We start from the raw sequence: 13,559 nt of genomic DNA on the forward strand, positions 1-13,559 counted from the left end.
GGCGGCAGCGCGGCGCACGGCGCTCCAGCAGCTGTTCGCGGCGCGGCGGGGCGGAGGGAGGGCGGCGGGCGGGCCGGGCAGGCGGGCGGGGCGGCCAGCGGCCTCCCCGGTGGCCTCGGCCCCCGCACCGGCCACCCTTAGCGCAAAGCCGGCGGCGGTCCAGCCCCGGGGACGGGCGGGCGGGGGTCGGCCATGGCGAGGCGCGACGCTGCCGGGGGCCGCGGGCCGCTGCCGGCCGTACGGGCCCCTCGGTCCTGAGGGGGGGGGCGGCGGCGGGGGGGGTCCCGGCTGCTTCCGCCGGTCCCGCGGCCGGGAGAGGCGCCTGTGGGTCCGCCCTCCTCTTCCTCCTCCTCCTCCTCCTTTCCTCCTCCTGTCCCTCCTCCTCTCGCTGCTCCTCCCGCCGCGTCGAGAACTGCCGCCGCCTCCCCAGCGCCCGGCGCGCCGCGGTCGGGGTCGCAGCCGGCGGCCGCGGGGTTTTCCTCATTTGTTTGGGCCTTTTGTGTCGCGGCTCACAGTTGGCTAAGCACGGCCAGGCTGAATCGGGCCATTGTTCGGGACCCCCGAGCTCCTACGCTGCACATCTCTCGTCCCCACCCCCGCCCCCCTCCAGCCCCCCCGTTTTTTGCTTGAGAAGCCACATAACGTGCCTTTCCTCCACCCGAATCTGGGAGCTGTAAGCTGGACCGATTGCAAATGAAGTGTAATGCATTGTGGGACGTGTGTAAAATTGGATCATTCGAGGGGAAAAAAAAAAAAAAAGGAAGGGACCTGCGGCCGGCGCCCTAGAAGAGGTAGCGGCGAGATGCGCGCAGGTTGTGCCCCGGCGGTACCAGCGCTCGGCTGATGCCAGGCAGCGCGCACCCGGCGAGCCGCAAGGCCTGACCCATGCTGCGGCAGGAGGACTAGGCTCGGGCAGCCTCAGGATGAAGAAGACGCGGAGTACGACCTTGCGGCGGGCCTGGCCTAGCTCCGACTTCTCCGACCGGGCCTCAGACCGCATGAGGTCCCGCAGCGAGAAGGACTACCGGCTGCACAAACACTTCCCACCAGCTTTTATTTCCCAGGCATCACGGGGCTACATGACATCAGGTTTGTAATGTAATTTGTGTGTGCGAGAGGGTTTTATTGCGAGGCTGATGCGGGATGTGTGTCTGGCTGGGAATGCTGTGTTGGTGGGTACGGAGGGGAGCCTGCCACCGGGAGCCTAAGTTGTTATGAGTAATGAAAAAAAAAAGCATACATCCACCATTTTGTACCTCTGCAAGATTCACAGCGGGGCCCTTGCAATATGGTGTTTAAAATCTATTAGTCGAGTGAAATAAACGTACCAGGGAAACGGTCACGTCTCTCCGTGGTGGAAAGGCAGATAAAAATGACTGGGCGCGCAGAGCATGGAGCCCTTTGCTCCTTTTGTGCGTAAAAGCATGTGTTGGAGATTTACTGCTGCCCCACACATTCCCCTCTAAATGCAGTTAACTCTAGTTAACTCATTGGGCTTTTGTGGTTTTCCATTTTGGAAAGGAAAAGGAGCACCTGTGATTGCAAGTGCTCTCGCCTTGTTACAGGCTCTCCGGGTTTCAGCTGCATGTTTCTGCAGAGGCAAGGCACGCTTTGGTGAAAATGACTGTAAACACATTTGCATTTGTTATTCGAGGTGTAGAAGGAGACCAGACCTGTGTATGTGGGGGAACACACACGTGCATGTATATTCGTTTGTCGATTGCTTTCAAGGGAAGCTGTAGGGAAATAATGGACACTGCACCAACGTGTTTGTACATGGGAAAGAGAGAGCGCAAACAAAACAAAAAACAGCGCAGGGAAAGGCAGGCATCGAGGAGAGGCTTGGCCTCCGATGGAGTGCTGGTGCAGTTTTGGAAAGCCTCGGTATTGTTAATGGAAGCTGCTCCATCCTGAAATGAATCTTAATGGCCTTGGAATTCAGAGATTTCATAAACACCCAGAAAAAGATTTGGGAATATGCTGATGGGGAGGGGAAAATCCTGGAAACCTCCTTTGTTGTTCTGCTGCCTGCTTATTGTGATGATCGGAAATAACATTTCATTACTATGATGGCAAATTCCAGTTTATCATAAAGGCATGTTTTCTCTTTGAAGCTCAATTTATGTTGAGTAGACAGATTCCTTTAAAGGAGAAAAAGAAGGAGAGGGAGAAAACGAAGGTATTTATAATGCATTACTGAAAACGTTTCCAGCCCGGTGCCCCATTTCCCCCTTCATTTTTGCAGCAAAGATTGAGCCAAAGATTGTGGTTGTCAGTTACATGCTCACTTTCCTATCTCTGGCCCTAATAAACGTACCTCTTTAGTCAGGTTTGGTTTCTGAAATTATATAAAAAAAATGTGACTGCTCATTCTTTAATGCCCAAGCACAAGGGAAATATGCATTTATTGAAAAATCTGCCTGTGTAAGAACATTGTGCTATCTTGGCAATAGCGACTCTGATTTTTCCCTTTCCTGGGAAGCCACATATTGAGAGGAAATGACAAGGATAATTTATGCTTGAACAGCTGAAGAAGAAGAGAGTGGTGGTGGTGAAGGGGTTGTTTTGTTTCGTTGCTGCTGCAGGACCTGAAAGCGGCTGGAAAGCCAAAGCTGTCCATACTGCGAAGATTTTTGTTGTTCTGCATAAACGTCCTGATATTCCCACTGTAAGATATGCTGTGTCAGTTCTGTTGAAGTTCATACTTTAAGGCCTTTCTTTCAGTGTGGAAGCCCATATTCAAAAGAGAAGGAGCTCACGTGAGCATTTTGTGCCAAGCAGTGTGTTTTTTTGCTTGTTTTTAATTCTTCAGGGAAGCAGTCTGGCTCTGTAAAAGCTTTATCTTGGCATGATTGGTGCAATCCAAGCAGACGGTCAAACACCAGCAATCTGCAGAATCAGATGTGTCACCCTGCATTTTTTGGCAGATACCGGTGTCCTTGGTGGAGGTGGGGAGGGGGCACAGATCTGTAATCTGCTATAAATGTTTTAAAGTAACCTCCATACCCCCAGAATGCTGTGTTTATGAATATCCAGCACGCTGATTTTAGTTGCAACAACTGAAGGACAGATGTCATGTTTAGTTTGAGTAATTTGCTAAAGTTGTTGGAGGGAGAATATATTGAAAATTAAAATCAACAAACAACTCAGTTAATAGGCTTTTAGGGGGAAATGCAATTGTTCCCTCTTGATGAATAGCTTCCACATTCATTTATTTTTAAAGGATCCTTGTCCACTGCCTTTCCAAATATTAGTTTTGGGAGGAACGGCTACTGTATCTAAACACTTCTCGCTATTTGAAGGAAACTCTCTTTCTTGCAGGAAGTCTATAGGAAGTCCTCTGGTGTAAAAGTTGTGGGGATCAGGAACACAAATGCATTCTTTGTCACGCAGTTGTAGGGGAGAAAGTGTCCTGAAACACACGGGCTTTTCAGAGGACTGCATTCTGTTTATCCAACCATTTAACCTCATCACTATTAGCATTGTTGTGGTTCTCTTTTAATTAAATGCTACATTGTTTGGGAGGGGGTGGAGGGTGGGAAAGAAACCTTGGAGTTTTGCCTCAATTACTCTGCTTGGGCAAATATGAAAAAGCAGACAGTCAAACACCCTTTAGTGAGATGCTAAAAAGCTTGCAAAGTTAATATTCAAGTATGCCTGACTGGGGCATGGGGAATCGTATATATATTTCTTTCAGCACAGAAAAATACTGAGTAATGGTGTTGCAGTCAATGCTGTGGTGTTTTGGGTAAAATACAGTATCTAAGCAGAACCGTGTTTATAATGGAAGTGCAAACCTCATGCTAGAGTAGTGAAGCACACCCAATTTTAAGAGCCTTTTCTGTAAAACTGAGTAAGGACTAGTTTAATATTTGCTTGATTAGTAGCAGCATTGGTGTCTGGCAGTCACATTTTCAATACCTGGGGAACAACTGCCCATAATTATAGAAAACTGATGCAGATGCAATTAATCTGAAATTAAAGATTGTTTGATCAATGAAGGAAGATGGAATTAAGGAGGGAAAAAAGCAGGGAATTTAGAAAATCACACATTTTTACTGCTGAATAATCTCTTGATACATGCTATTAAATCGTTTGTACTCCAGGGTTTCTTTAGGCCTCCTAGCAACCACTAGGTTCAAAGGCCATGCAAGGAGTTCATTGTTCATGTGGAATATTAATTTCCCAGTGGAGGACTGACTTGGAGAAAAAACACTGAAAAAGAAAACTACAACAATGTAGAGCTTTGACCTTGCATGAAAAGAGATGTTGAAAAGTTGGAATCCAATAAAATTCATACATGTTACTGAAAATGGGGAAATATACTTGAAGTTTTTGATAGATTGCTGCTTAATTGAAGGGAAAATAAAGAAATCGTATGAAACTGCCAAGCAGGATACAACCTAGGAGGGCCTCAAACCTTCACACAAAATAATATATATAGCTTTTGAAATGTTGGAAGCTTCTTGCTTTTTTTCTTTTTTTCCCTCCTAAATAACAAAGGCAAATCCTGGATTTGCACAGGAACTGCACCCTGTGTTTGACCCAGCCATTAAATGTTACCAGAACTGAGTAGTGCTCTGGAAAGAAGTAACTTTTTCCGCAGCCTTTCTTGAGCTACTTTTAATTGAAGATCTTGGTGTTGGAGGTAAAGTGTCAGTTTGAGATGGGGGTGGTGTAGGGTAACAGTCCAACACAGGCAGCACGAAGGTATGTCTTAAGAGCTTTCTACACTGGTAAAATCGAATTCCAAAGCATTCCTGTTTGAAGGTTACCTTCTGAAAAGTTTGCAGTTACTTTATTGCTCTTTTCTATAAAATTTCCCTCAGAGGTTTCAGTGCTCCAAAATTGAAGGATAATTTAGTGTCGGTGTTGTTTGGTGTTACTGGAGTTTGATTACCAAGTTTAAGCAGAAGGGAAAGGAGAGAAGTATGTAACACTGCTATCCAACTGATGGTATCTGTGTGCAAATTAATATTTGTAGGAGGAAAAGATATCCTCATTCTCGGTTTCAAGGATGTTTGATGGAAGGTCTAGCACTGCCTCTTCAGCCTCATTGAACAGTAGGAAGGATTTTGGGATTCATTTTGAACAAATTTGGGAATCCTGAGTATTTTTCTTTTTTTTTTTTTTTAAGCTTGAACCTCTAATAAAAATGAGTATTTGGAGATAACCATGAATGATCTGAAGAACTCAGTTTAACATAATTGAGAAATGACAAGATACATGCAAAGCCTTGAAGCTCGTTCAGTTCTCCTGTCCCTTAATTCAGTTATCTAAAGAAATACGTTCTAGCTTGAAAGTAGCTGTATTGTAATTAATATTTAATGGAATAATCAGTATTGCATCACCTTCTTTTTCTCTTAGTGTGGTGTCAAGAAACACCTTCCAATTCATCTGCTTAACAGTAATGTGATTTCTTTGCCTCTCTGAATTCAGGGTAGTTTTAGGCTGTCTTAGACCAGACCCATTAGTGGGACAGTAAAAACTGAGAGTGTGAAGGTGTCAGTGGCTAGCAGGTCTAGCTTTGCCTCCTGGCTCATGCTCTGTCTCCTTTACTTCAACCTGTGCTGACCTGGTGAACCCCAAGTGGGTCACTCAGTTCAGTTTCTTCAGGGGCTATGCTTGCTTTATTGCTTGGGAAGTTGTTCCTGGCGTCGCTGTGCCTTACAGTCCCTTTTGGCCTCTGGGGCACCCACTTACCTTGAGAGAGAAACAGTAGCTTTCACTGCATCCTGACTGGGGAAGAGAGTCTAAGTGTGCTCTGTCTGCACGCCACAATCTTGGTCCAAGTCCACCGACCAGTCATTTTTGGCACAGTTTCTATCTCATTTTGTTTTTACCTCTGGTTTCTTGCCTAAAATAATACAAAAGACAATCTTCTCTCTCTTCCTTCTGTTGAACCCTGTGGTTACCTGTGCACTGTTAACTCACATACAGTGCTGTGCCCATGCCTGTGTGTTAGCCACTGTCTCCATGCTTGGTCCTTTCCCACCAGATACCAAGATACTTTCTGCATATCCATAACTTCACTTTTAGACCAAGCTGTGGACAATGTCCTGTGTACTGCTTGTGCATTCAGCTGACCAAACTGCATTTGAGTACCTGCTGTTCTTGCTGGCTGCTGTACCTATGAGCAAGGGGATCCAGAGTGGCGTTTTTGTTCATGGCATTAGTCAAAGAGGAGTGACTATAAGTAGGAAACAGAAGTCTCTGTGTGTGCCTATCTTACCTAGACCTGTTCATATTTCTATCTCAGTTCAAAGCACTCTTCCCTGCAGAGCTAAATTTCAGGCTGTTTTTCCTTCCCAGCCTCTGTTGCTGTTTGCATTCAAAGTCCCTGTGTTCTCTCTGCTGGTTTTCTTGGACCTTCAGCCAGGTCCGGGTGCACAGAAGTGTTCCAGGATCAAGTCATCAAAGGGTGTCCTCTCATTGGCATTTGTGCAGAGGTTTCAGCCTGAGTCTGAATACTTTCTAGGTGTGTTTTCCAGTAGTCTTATGATTGTTATATGTACACTAGACATCACGATAGCCTACTGAAGATAGAGGAAGCTCCTCTTTCTAGAACAGACAAGGGTTGAGAACAAAGACAGTACTGATTCATCACAAATAGCTCCCAGTCTTTCACAGGTGTAGAAGTTATACTCTGTCTTTGTTGGCAACATTTGATAAACACAAAAGGTGTTGAATATCTTGCCATTTTGGAATTGAATAGCAGCCATGTCTTTGCAAAATGCATTACTTGTTGGAGGAGGCTGAAATGTGAGGATTTTGCAGATCACCTTGGTTTAGCCCAGTGACCTGCTCAGTTGTGAGCAACAATAGGCCTTCATTTGTATGCAGGAGAGTTCATCCCAGAGTAAACTACCATCTTTGTAATGTTCTTTGCACAGTCTAAAGAGGTATAAGCACAATTGGGTATAACGACTAAAAAGGTGATATTTCGCTAAGCACATTATAGAAGCCCTCCAAAAACTGGGGGTTTCTTTGCAGTGTTCTGGGGAGCTTCTTTAGCGTGACTGCTTCATAACCCGTAGCAGGTTATAGAATGTCTCTGTGGACAGCATTAAAACTGAATGAATATCCTGCCACCTTACTCTGGGCCATGAGTCAAGTAAAGCAGTGCTGAAAAAAATTTTCACATACAATTACTCTTGACTGTACTGCTTCTACCTGGTTGGAAGAGGCCAAGCAGTATTAAAGCCATGATCAAAAGTTGTCAGCTAATTTAGAACTTGTGTAAGAATTGCTAAATAATACAATATTAATTGTGCGGGTTTTTTTCTTCAAAAGCATGATACGTTACATAATTTTAAATTATAAAGCTACCGTTAAGCTATCAAAACTGGATATTTGATGTGTTTGGTGGAGTAGATGTAAATCTGAGCCTAGAAATATGGGTTGCCCTTTACAAGAAGTATCAAATGAATACTTCATGCAATTCTGCCTAACCATTGGGGTTAATTGTCACCAGAAAAGGGAAAAGGAGTAGTGACTGTTGAAACTGAGACCTGAATGTCTGAACTTAACCAGAACACTTTCAGTTATAGGTTTTGGGTTTTTTTCTAGGTAGATTAAATATGAGGACAGGAAGCAGAAACGAGGGTTAAAAGCTTCTCTAGAAATCTCTGTGTGCTTCTGTACTTGTCTTTGCAATAATTTTTGGTATCAAGGCCAGTGGCAACCAGAGTAGTCCTAGGAAAAGTGCTTGAATATGGAAGCTGCAAAACTCTCCCAAACCAGCATTTGTTGCTCCCAAGTGATTGCCTGTAGCTATGAGGAGGGTTTGAAAGTTGTTTATAGCTGCTGATTTGCTTTTTTCAGCACATTTATCGAGTTGGCTGTTCTGCTCATGCTGTTTTGTATTTCACTCTTGGATGACATATAGGTGCTGGAATTATCTTGCTCAAATAGATTGTGGAGGAGAGGGGGGGAAAGATAAAGGAAGACCTGGCGTTACAGGAAGCATATTTGGGCGTGCAGCATGATGGAGTGGGTAGAGCACTAGTCTAGTTTAGACAGAGCCCTGGGCTCTGTTGGCAGCTTTTAAGCAGTCTGCAAAAGGTAACTGAAACAAGAAAACTTGATTTTCAACAGGCTTCAATTCACTATAAAAAGGATAGCAAGTTTTCCTTCCTCCAAAGAGAGGTTAAAATCACTGGGTTTGAAAGAAGATGAGGAGGGAGGTGTTCCCAGTTATGGCCATCTTTGTTTTCCTGGGCACTTTTAACTGTTTCTGCAGTTCCCTACACTTAGATTGTAATCTGTTCAGTAGAAGAACTGTCTCCTTTATTTTATACTAATGTTGCCCATCACAAAAAAGGTCCTATCTCAACCCAGGCTTTGAATTGATAATGGTGGGTAAGAATGAACATCCCAAACCAGGTGTATTCGGTGTGAACAGAGCTGTCCCCATTCTGCAAGTGAAATCCGGCGTTCAGATCAACTTTTGCACACCACGGTATTCATAAGAATTTTCCGTCTTGCCTTCCTGCAAGCTGAAAAATAAAGCCTGTTTATAATATCAGCAGTAAATGGTGTGGAATGATTGTTACTCAGTACTGTTATCACTTCTACCTTGTCAACCAACTCCTCACAACCCAAAGATAGTTCTGTTTTTCATCAAATTGTAGATGATGTGATTCCTATAATTTTTAAAGTATAGGAGTGGTTCTTGTTGCTTCAGTGGGAAATGCTATCTGCATGAGATAGCTGCAAATGCAGAATTTATTAGAAATTTCAAGTTGTGGTGTTGAAAAAACATCTTGATGGTTTTATTGGATCTGATAGGGTGTGGAAACAGAACACAAAAGGGAAAGAATGAACACTTTATTTGAGGAATTGCTTTTAATTTGTGGACTTTTATGTGGACCTGATTCTTGAGAGCAGGGATGGCCTGTGTGTTGCACATGGATTTCAGGTATTGTGAAAAAGAATGAACGAGAAGTTGATTGTATTTATACTAGGTCTTTTTATTCAATGAAAGGAGCAAGAAGAAAGACAGCAGAGGCATCTTGCAGGTCTTTCATTTTGTATCTGTCTTGTAAAGTTACTCCTAACTTTTGTTTCGCTGTGATCCATTAGAGGTATTGGTAGCTAGGCAGTACATGACAGGCTTTAGCTTTCAGATGAAACAATTAAGCAGTAACTGCTTCTGTTCAAGCAGGTTATCTTTACCAAAGTTGTCCAGATAGCCTAGATGAATTGTAGCCCTCTTTCTTATGCCTTATTGACCAGGGCTTCTATTTTGAAAAGTATGAATAACACTAGAGTAGAACAGACTCCTGGAAGCTAATCGTCATCTTCCCAAATGTGATGGAGAATGCAGCTGTAGTTTGGCTGCGATGCTGGGACCGAAGCAATACCAGAATATCGTCTTGAATTTGAGTGCTCTCCTCAGTGTGGTATGCACGTCCATGAGGCATTTCACACACACGTTCTTGAGATGCTGACAGCAAGTAAAAATTTACATTTAGTGACATCAAAACACCTTTTCCAGCTACTGTTTTCTTTCCAAGTTGTATTGTTTAAAGAAAAAAAAATGAATGGCCTTTAAATAAAAAAAATGAATGGCCCTTTGTAGTGAAGTTGACCTCAACATTTTGAGACCCGAAGAGTATAATAGACAATTCAGAAATACTTACTTAATGTGGCCTGGAAAAGGCAAACTTCAGTATGAAAGCTGAGTTCATCATAACACAGGAAGCTGTGCTGGGAGAACCTAGATTATATAAACTAGTTTTCTTGCCCATTTGTGTTTTTTTAATTTCCTTCATGATTTCCTATGAATTTCCTGTTGATGACCTGTGACCTAGTTTCAGAAGATAAACTTCTAACCATATGTGATAAGGATTTAAATGCTATAAATTGGACCGTTTATCTTATAAGTCAGTAAAGATGATGTATTAAATTTCATTGTGGTACTTAACTAACTTTGCCTCTTAAATTTTCACAGAGTTTTAGAGCAAAGTACTACTTTTTATTTTCATAGGGTGTTCTAAATTCTGCTCTCCTGAGGATTTACATTCTTGGATCATACACTGACCTTGTTTCACTACACATAAGCCTTAAACTAAACGGTTTTTTAAACAGGGTGAAATGGAGATATTTTTTACAAGTTTTTCTTAAGATTTGTGTGCTTTAGGTGTAAATGCTGCATGCTGCATGGTGAATAGAGGGAACAAAAACTTCAGAAGAAAAGGTTTATTGGCTTTAACATCAAGTTTGAAACAGCTGCAACCCCCATGTGTAAATTGGGAGTGTCCTCAGCACATCTTTTTGGGAGATAGAGGGCAGATTCCACTGGCCACGGAAAGTTCACCCAAGGTCCAATTGGTTTCTCAGCCTCTGGTGCTAAAGGGCAGATTTACTGATGCAGAGATGGGATCATGGGTGGGAGCAACATGGCTCACTGCTGTTTTTTCACACACTCATTCCCTCCCTTTGTACTAGTCCAGTCCAAAATCATGAATAAAACAAATCCATTTTGGGGGGAATATTCAGGGGTTTGTAATATGTTACTAGGTCTTTCGTCTCTGCTTTCACTGTGGATGCATGTACTTACTTTCTTGCTCTTTAGATACAAATGTTTTACAGTTGTACATGTTACATTATTTTGTGATGGAAACACTGAAAAATCTTAGGGAAATTATGAGGAGTGGTGTATATGTATACACTTAGTCAATAAGATCGTTGTATGGAAGTGCTGTGAGACCAGAGCTCAGTGAAAAGCATTTGGGCTTCTGTATGGGACAAATATTCTTCCATAGGCATTGAATTTCAGGAGTGAAATATTGAAATCATATTTGCGTGGCCTGTCTGCATAAGAATAGATCTGTTTGGAATATTTTCACAGAATACAGGAGCAAAGAAGAGTTTTCTGCATTTTTTTCCAGCCTGCTCTAATTAAGTCTCAGTTTCTGAACAACTTTTTAGAATTCCTCTGGAAAGAGGTATAGTCATCTCTAAATGAAACATCCTAATTTTTTTTTTTTTTCCTAAAATCATGAGATGATTTCCTTTGAGTCAATCTTGGGTTCAGTCTGTGTAATTATTTTAATTGCAGAAATATTATCCAGTAACTGTGAGTGTAAAATTAAGGCATCTTTTGGAAACCTCATTTTAAAAGCCACATTCTTAACTACCTCTTTGTACAAGAGGGCGAAGTAGTTATGTGAAGTATTGTTTATTTTAAAGCTACATGTGATAACTTTTCATCAGATATGTGGTCTGTGTACTGTGCAGCACAGTAAAGAATAGTTTATGTAAGTTTATTCAATTTTATATGTAGCAAACCCATGCTCTGCGCATGTGTGTGAAAGGTTAAACATGAGAATGCACACTAAGTCCCCAAGGGTCCGATTCTGTTCTTTAGTGGGAAAAGCACACACATTTTTGGTTGACTGTTCAGGTAGGAAACCTTAACTCCCAGCAGTGCTGCTTCCCTGAACGATGCACATAGCCATCTTTCTTCACATAAGTCTTTGCCTACATCAGAGAATTGGAAAGGCTGAGGAGGGCACAGCTGTAACTGCTGAGTAATGCTCCCTTTTAATTGAAGTCTGCTGTTGAATAAGGGCTACAGATTGGACAGGTAGAGAAACTGGGGCAGGCTTTCCAGAAACAAGGGTGGGTGTGATGGCAGCGAACAAAAAGAGGAGTCGTGGGCAGAGTTGCTGTTCTGCCAGAGCAGGCTTGTGTTCTTGCATCCTGGCCACGAGAAGTACGCTTCCCCAACTCACTCTTAGATTTCAGTTTAAGTCATTTAGCTCACTGGATTTAAATCAGGACCATTGCTTCTTCACTTGTGTGTGTCTGAGCTTATTTCAAAAGCTAATGATTAATGCAACTTTTTTCTGCCTACCAGATAGATGATAGTCTCATTCAGTTTTCGTCCCAGTGCTGATTGTTCCAAATAGAGCCATAGGCACGCAGCAGTACCGTGCACTCACCTTTTCATGGTTCTCTCTTTTTATCCTAGCAGTTCCCTTTTTCACACCTTCAAGAAGTGTACTACAGCAAAATGAAGTATTTGACTGTAACTTGCATTTAGAGTTAAGTCATGAAAAGGTAAGTTTAAAGAGTTGAGGGGGGAAGAAAGCTTTATCTGCCCGTGTCATCATAATTCATTCCCTAGTTAATGGGGCAGTTGAACAGGACAGTGTGTTCCAAGCAATGAGAAAGCATACAAAATGATGCTGTTGAATTTTACTCATGAGTTGGTGTCAAACCAAGCTCTGTCAATGACAGGTGTGGCAAAATCGTCTGGCAGCACATCTGCCCTTGGGAACTGTAATGTTATCTCTGGTAGCAAATTGGCTTCAAACCCAACTTTTCAGATCAGAGCATTTGATCTGTGTTTTATACACCTAAATGGATGTGTGTATGTGTTTGCTATGCATAACACTGGGAGGGCTATTTTGTTACGAGGGACCAGCAAAGAGAAAAAAAATCTAAAAACTGCTCCGGTATATGTTGCTATGCAATGACAGTTTTTGATGACAGTTTTCCAGCAAGAGTTGGAAGGAGTGTGGAAAATTTTCCTTTTTGTTACCACAAATGGGAACCCAAGAGTGGCCATGCCACTTGAGACCCAGATCTCTCTTGCCTATTCTGCTGTGTCCAACTGTGACCACAAACAGGTGCCCAGGGAAGTGGAAGAAGAGAGCCAGTGCCTGTGGTGCTTCCCCACTTCCAGCTGGTTTGGGCAGTGTGGTTTGTTTAGCAATCCTCAAAAGGTTTCTCTTGCAGATATACTCTGTGGTACCTGTGGGAATATTAAGGGAGTGACAACTGCTCACCTTGTATACGAGGAGCTGCCCTGTGGCAGCCCTGAGTTGTGTGCATTATCAGTATTAAACTGGCATCGAGTCTTATCCTGTCCTGTACTTGCAGCATTCATGCTAATGACGAATATACGCACATGTGAAGAAGGTTTTGAGGCTCCTGGTATTTTTGATGGTGGAAGATCAGCTGTTAGGTTGAGAGGCAACATCAATCCCCTCTCTCCAAATACAACACATGCAAATTCCAGATTCCTATAACTGGGATATTAATAGTATTCACGTCATCACACATTTTCTTCTGAAGTCATGAAAGAAACATTTGTTAATTATTTCTGTAATTCTGCTTATTCCTTCTTTCACTTAGTTTTATTCCCTTAGTCCCTCCCTGTCCTTCCCCTCTGAATTCTGGGTATCATGAGCTCTCTCATCTTAAAGTGACATGTGCCTAGATGAAAGGCTTACATTAAGCAGGATTTTCTTGTTATATCAACTCTTGACATTCCAAAAATGTCAACTCTGATTCACATTGCAAACAGGATCTGGTGCCAAGATACTAGTTGCTTCCAAGTATTTCGCTTATTAATAAGGCAGAACTGCTGTTTCAGGACAGAGTTGTCCTGAGAAAATACTGCAGAAGTGGATCCTAACGTTTCATGTCTCCAAGGTATCCCCTTTCCTTATTTTGGAGGTGTTGACTGGCTCACAAGATTAATCTTGGTTGAGAGGTAATTGTTCAGCTAGTAGGTAAAGGCCATAACTTTCCAGCATGGTTTC

General features: G+C 42.8%; 1 protein-coding gene across 2 annotated transcripts in view; it reads left to right on the top strand.

Moving 5' to 3' along the window:
- Window positions 1-13,559, top strand: part of STOX2 (storkhead box 2) — a 150,406-nt gene that overhangs the window by 71,554 nt on the left and 65,293 nt on the right. Inside the window, exon 1 of one of the 2 annotated variants that reach the window (XM_074905807.1) lies at window positions 451-1,089. The exons of the other annotated variant lie outside the window; for it this stretch is intronic. Coding sequence (XP_074761908.1) covers window positions 924-1,089 — 166 coding nt within the window. The 5' untranslated portion in view covers window positions 451-923. Of the gene's footprint in view, window positions 1-450; window positions 1,090-13,559 lie in introns of those variants that run through there. 2 annotated transcript variants of the gene reach the window in all.

Source organism: Athene noctua, chromosome 4 (assembly GCF_965140245.1).
Source record: "Athene noctua chromosome 4, bAthNoc1.hap1.1, whole genome shotgun sequence".
In the NCBI taxonomy this organism is placed as follows: Eukaryota; Metazoa; Chordata; class Aves; order Strigiformes; family Strigidae; genus Athene; species Athene noctua.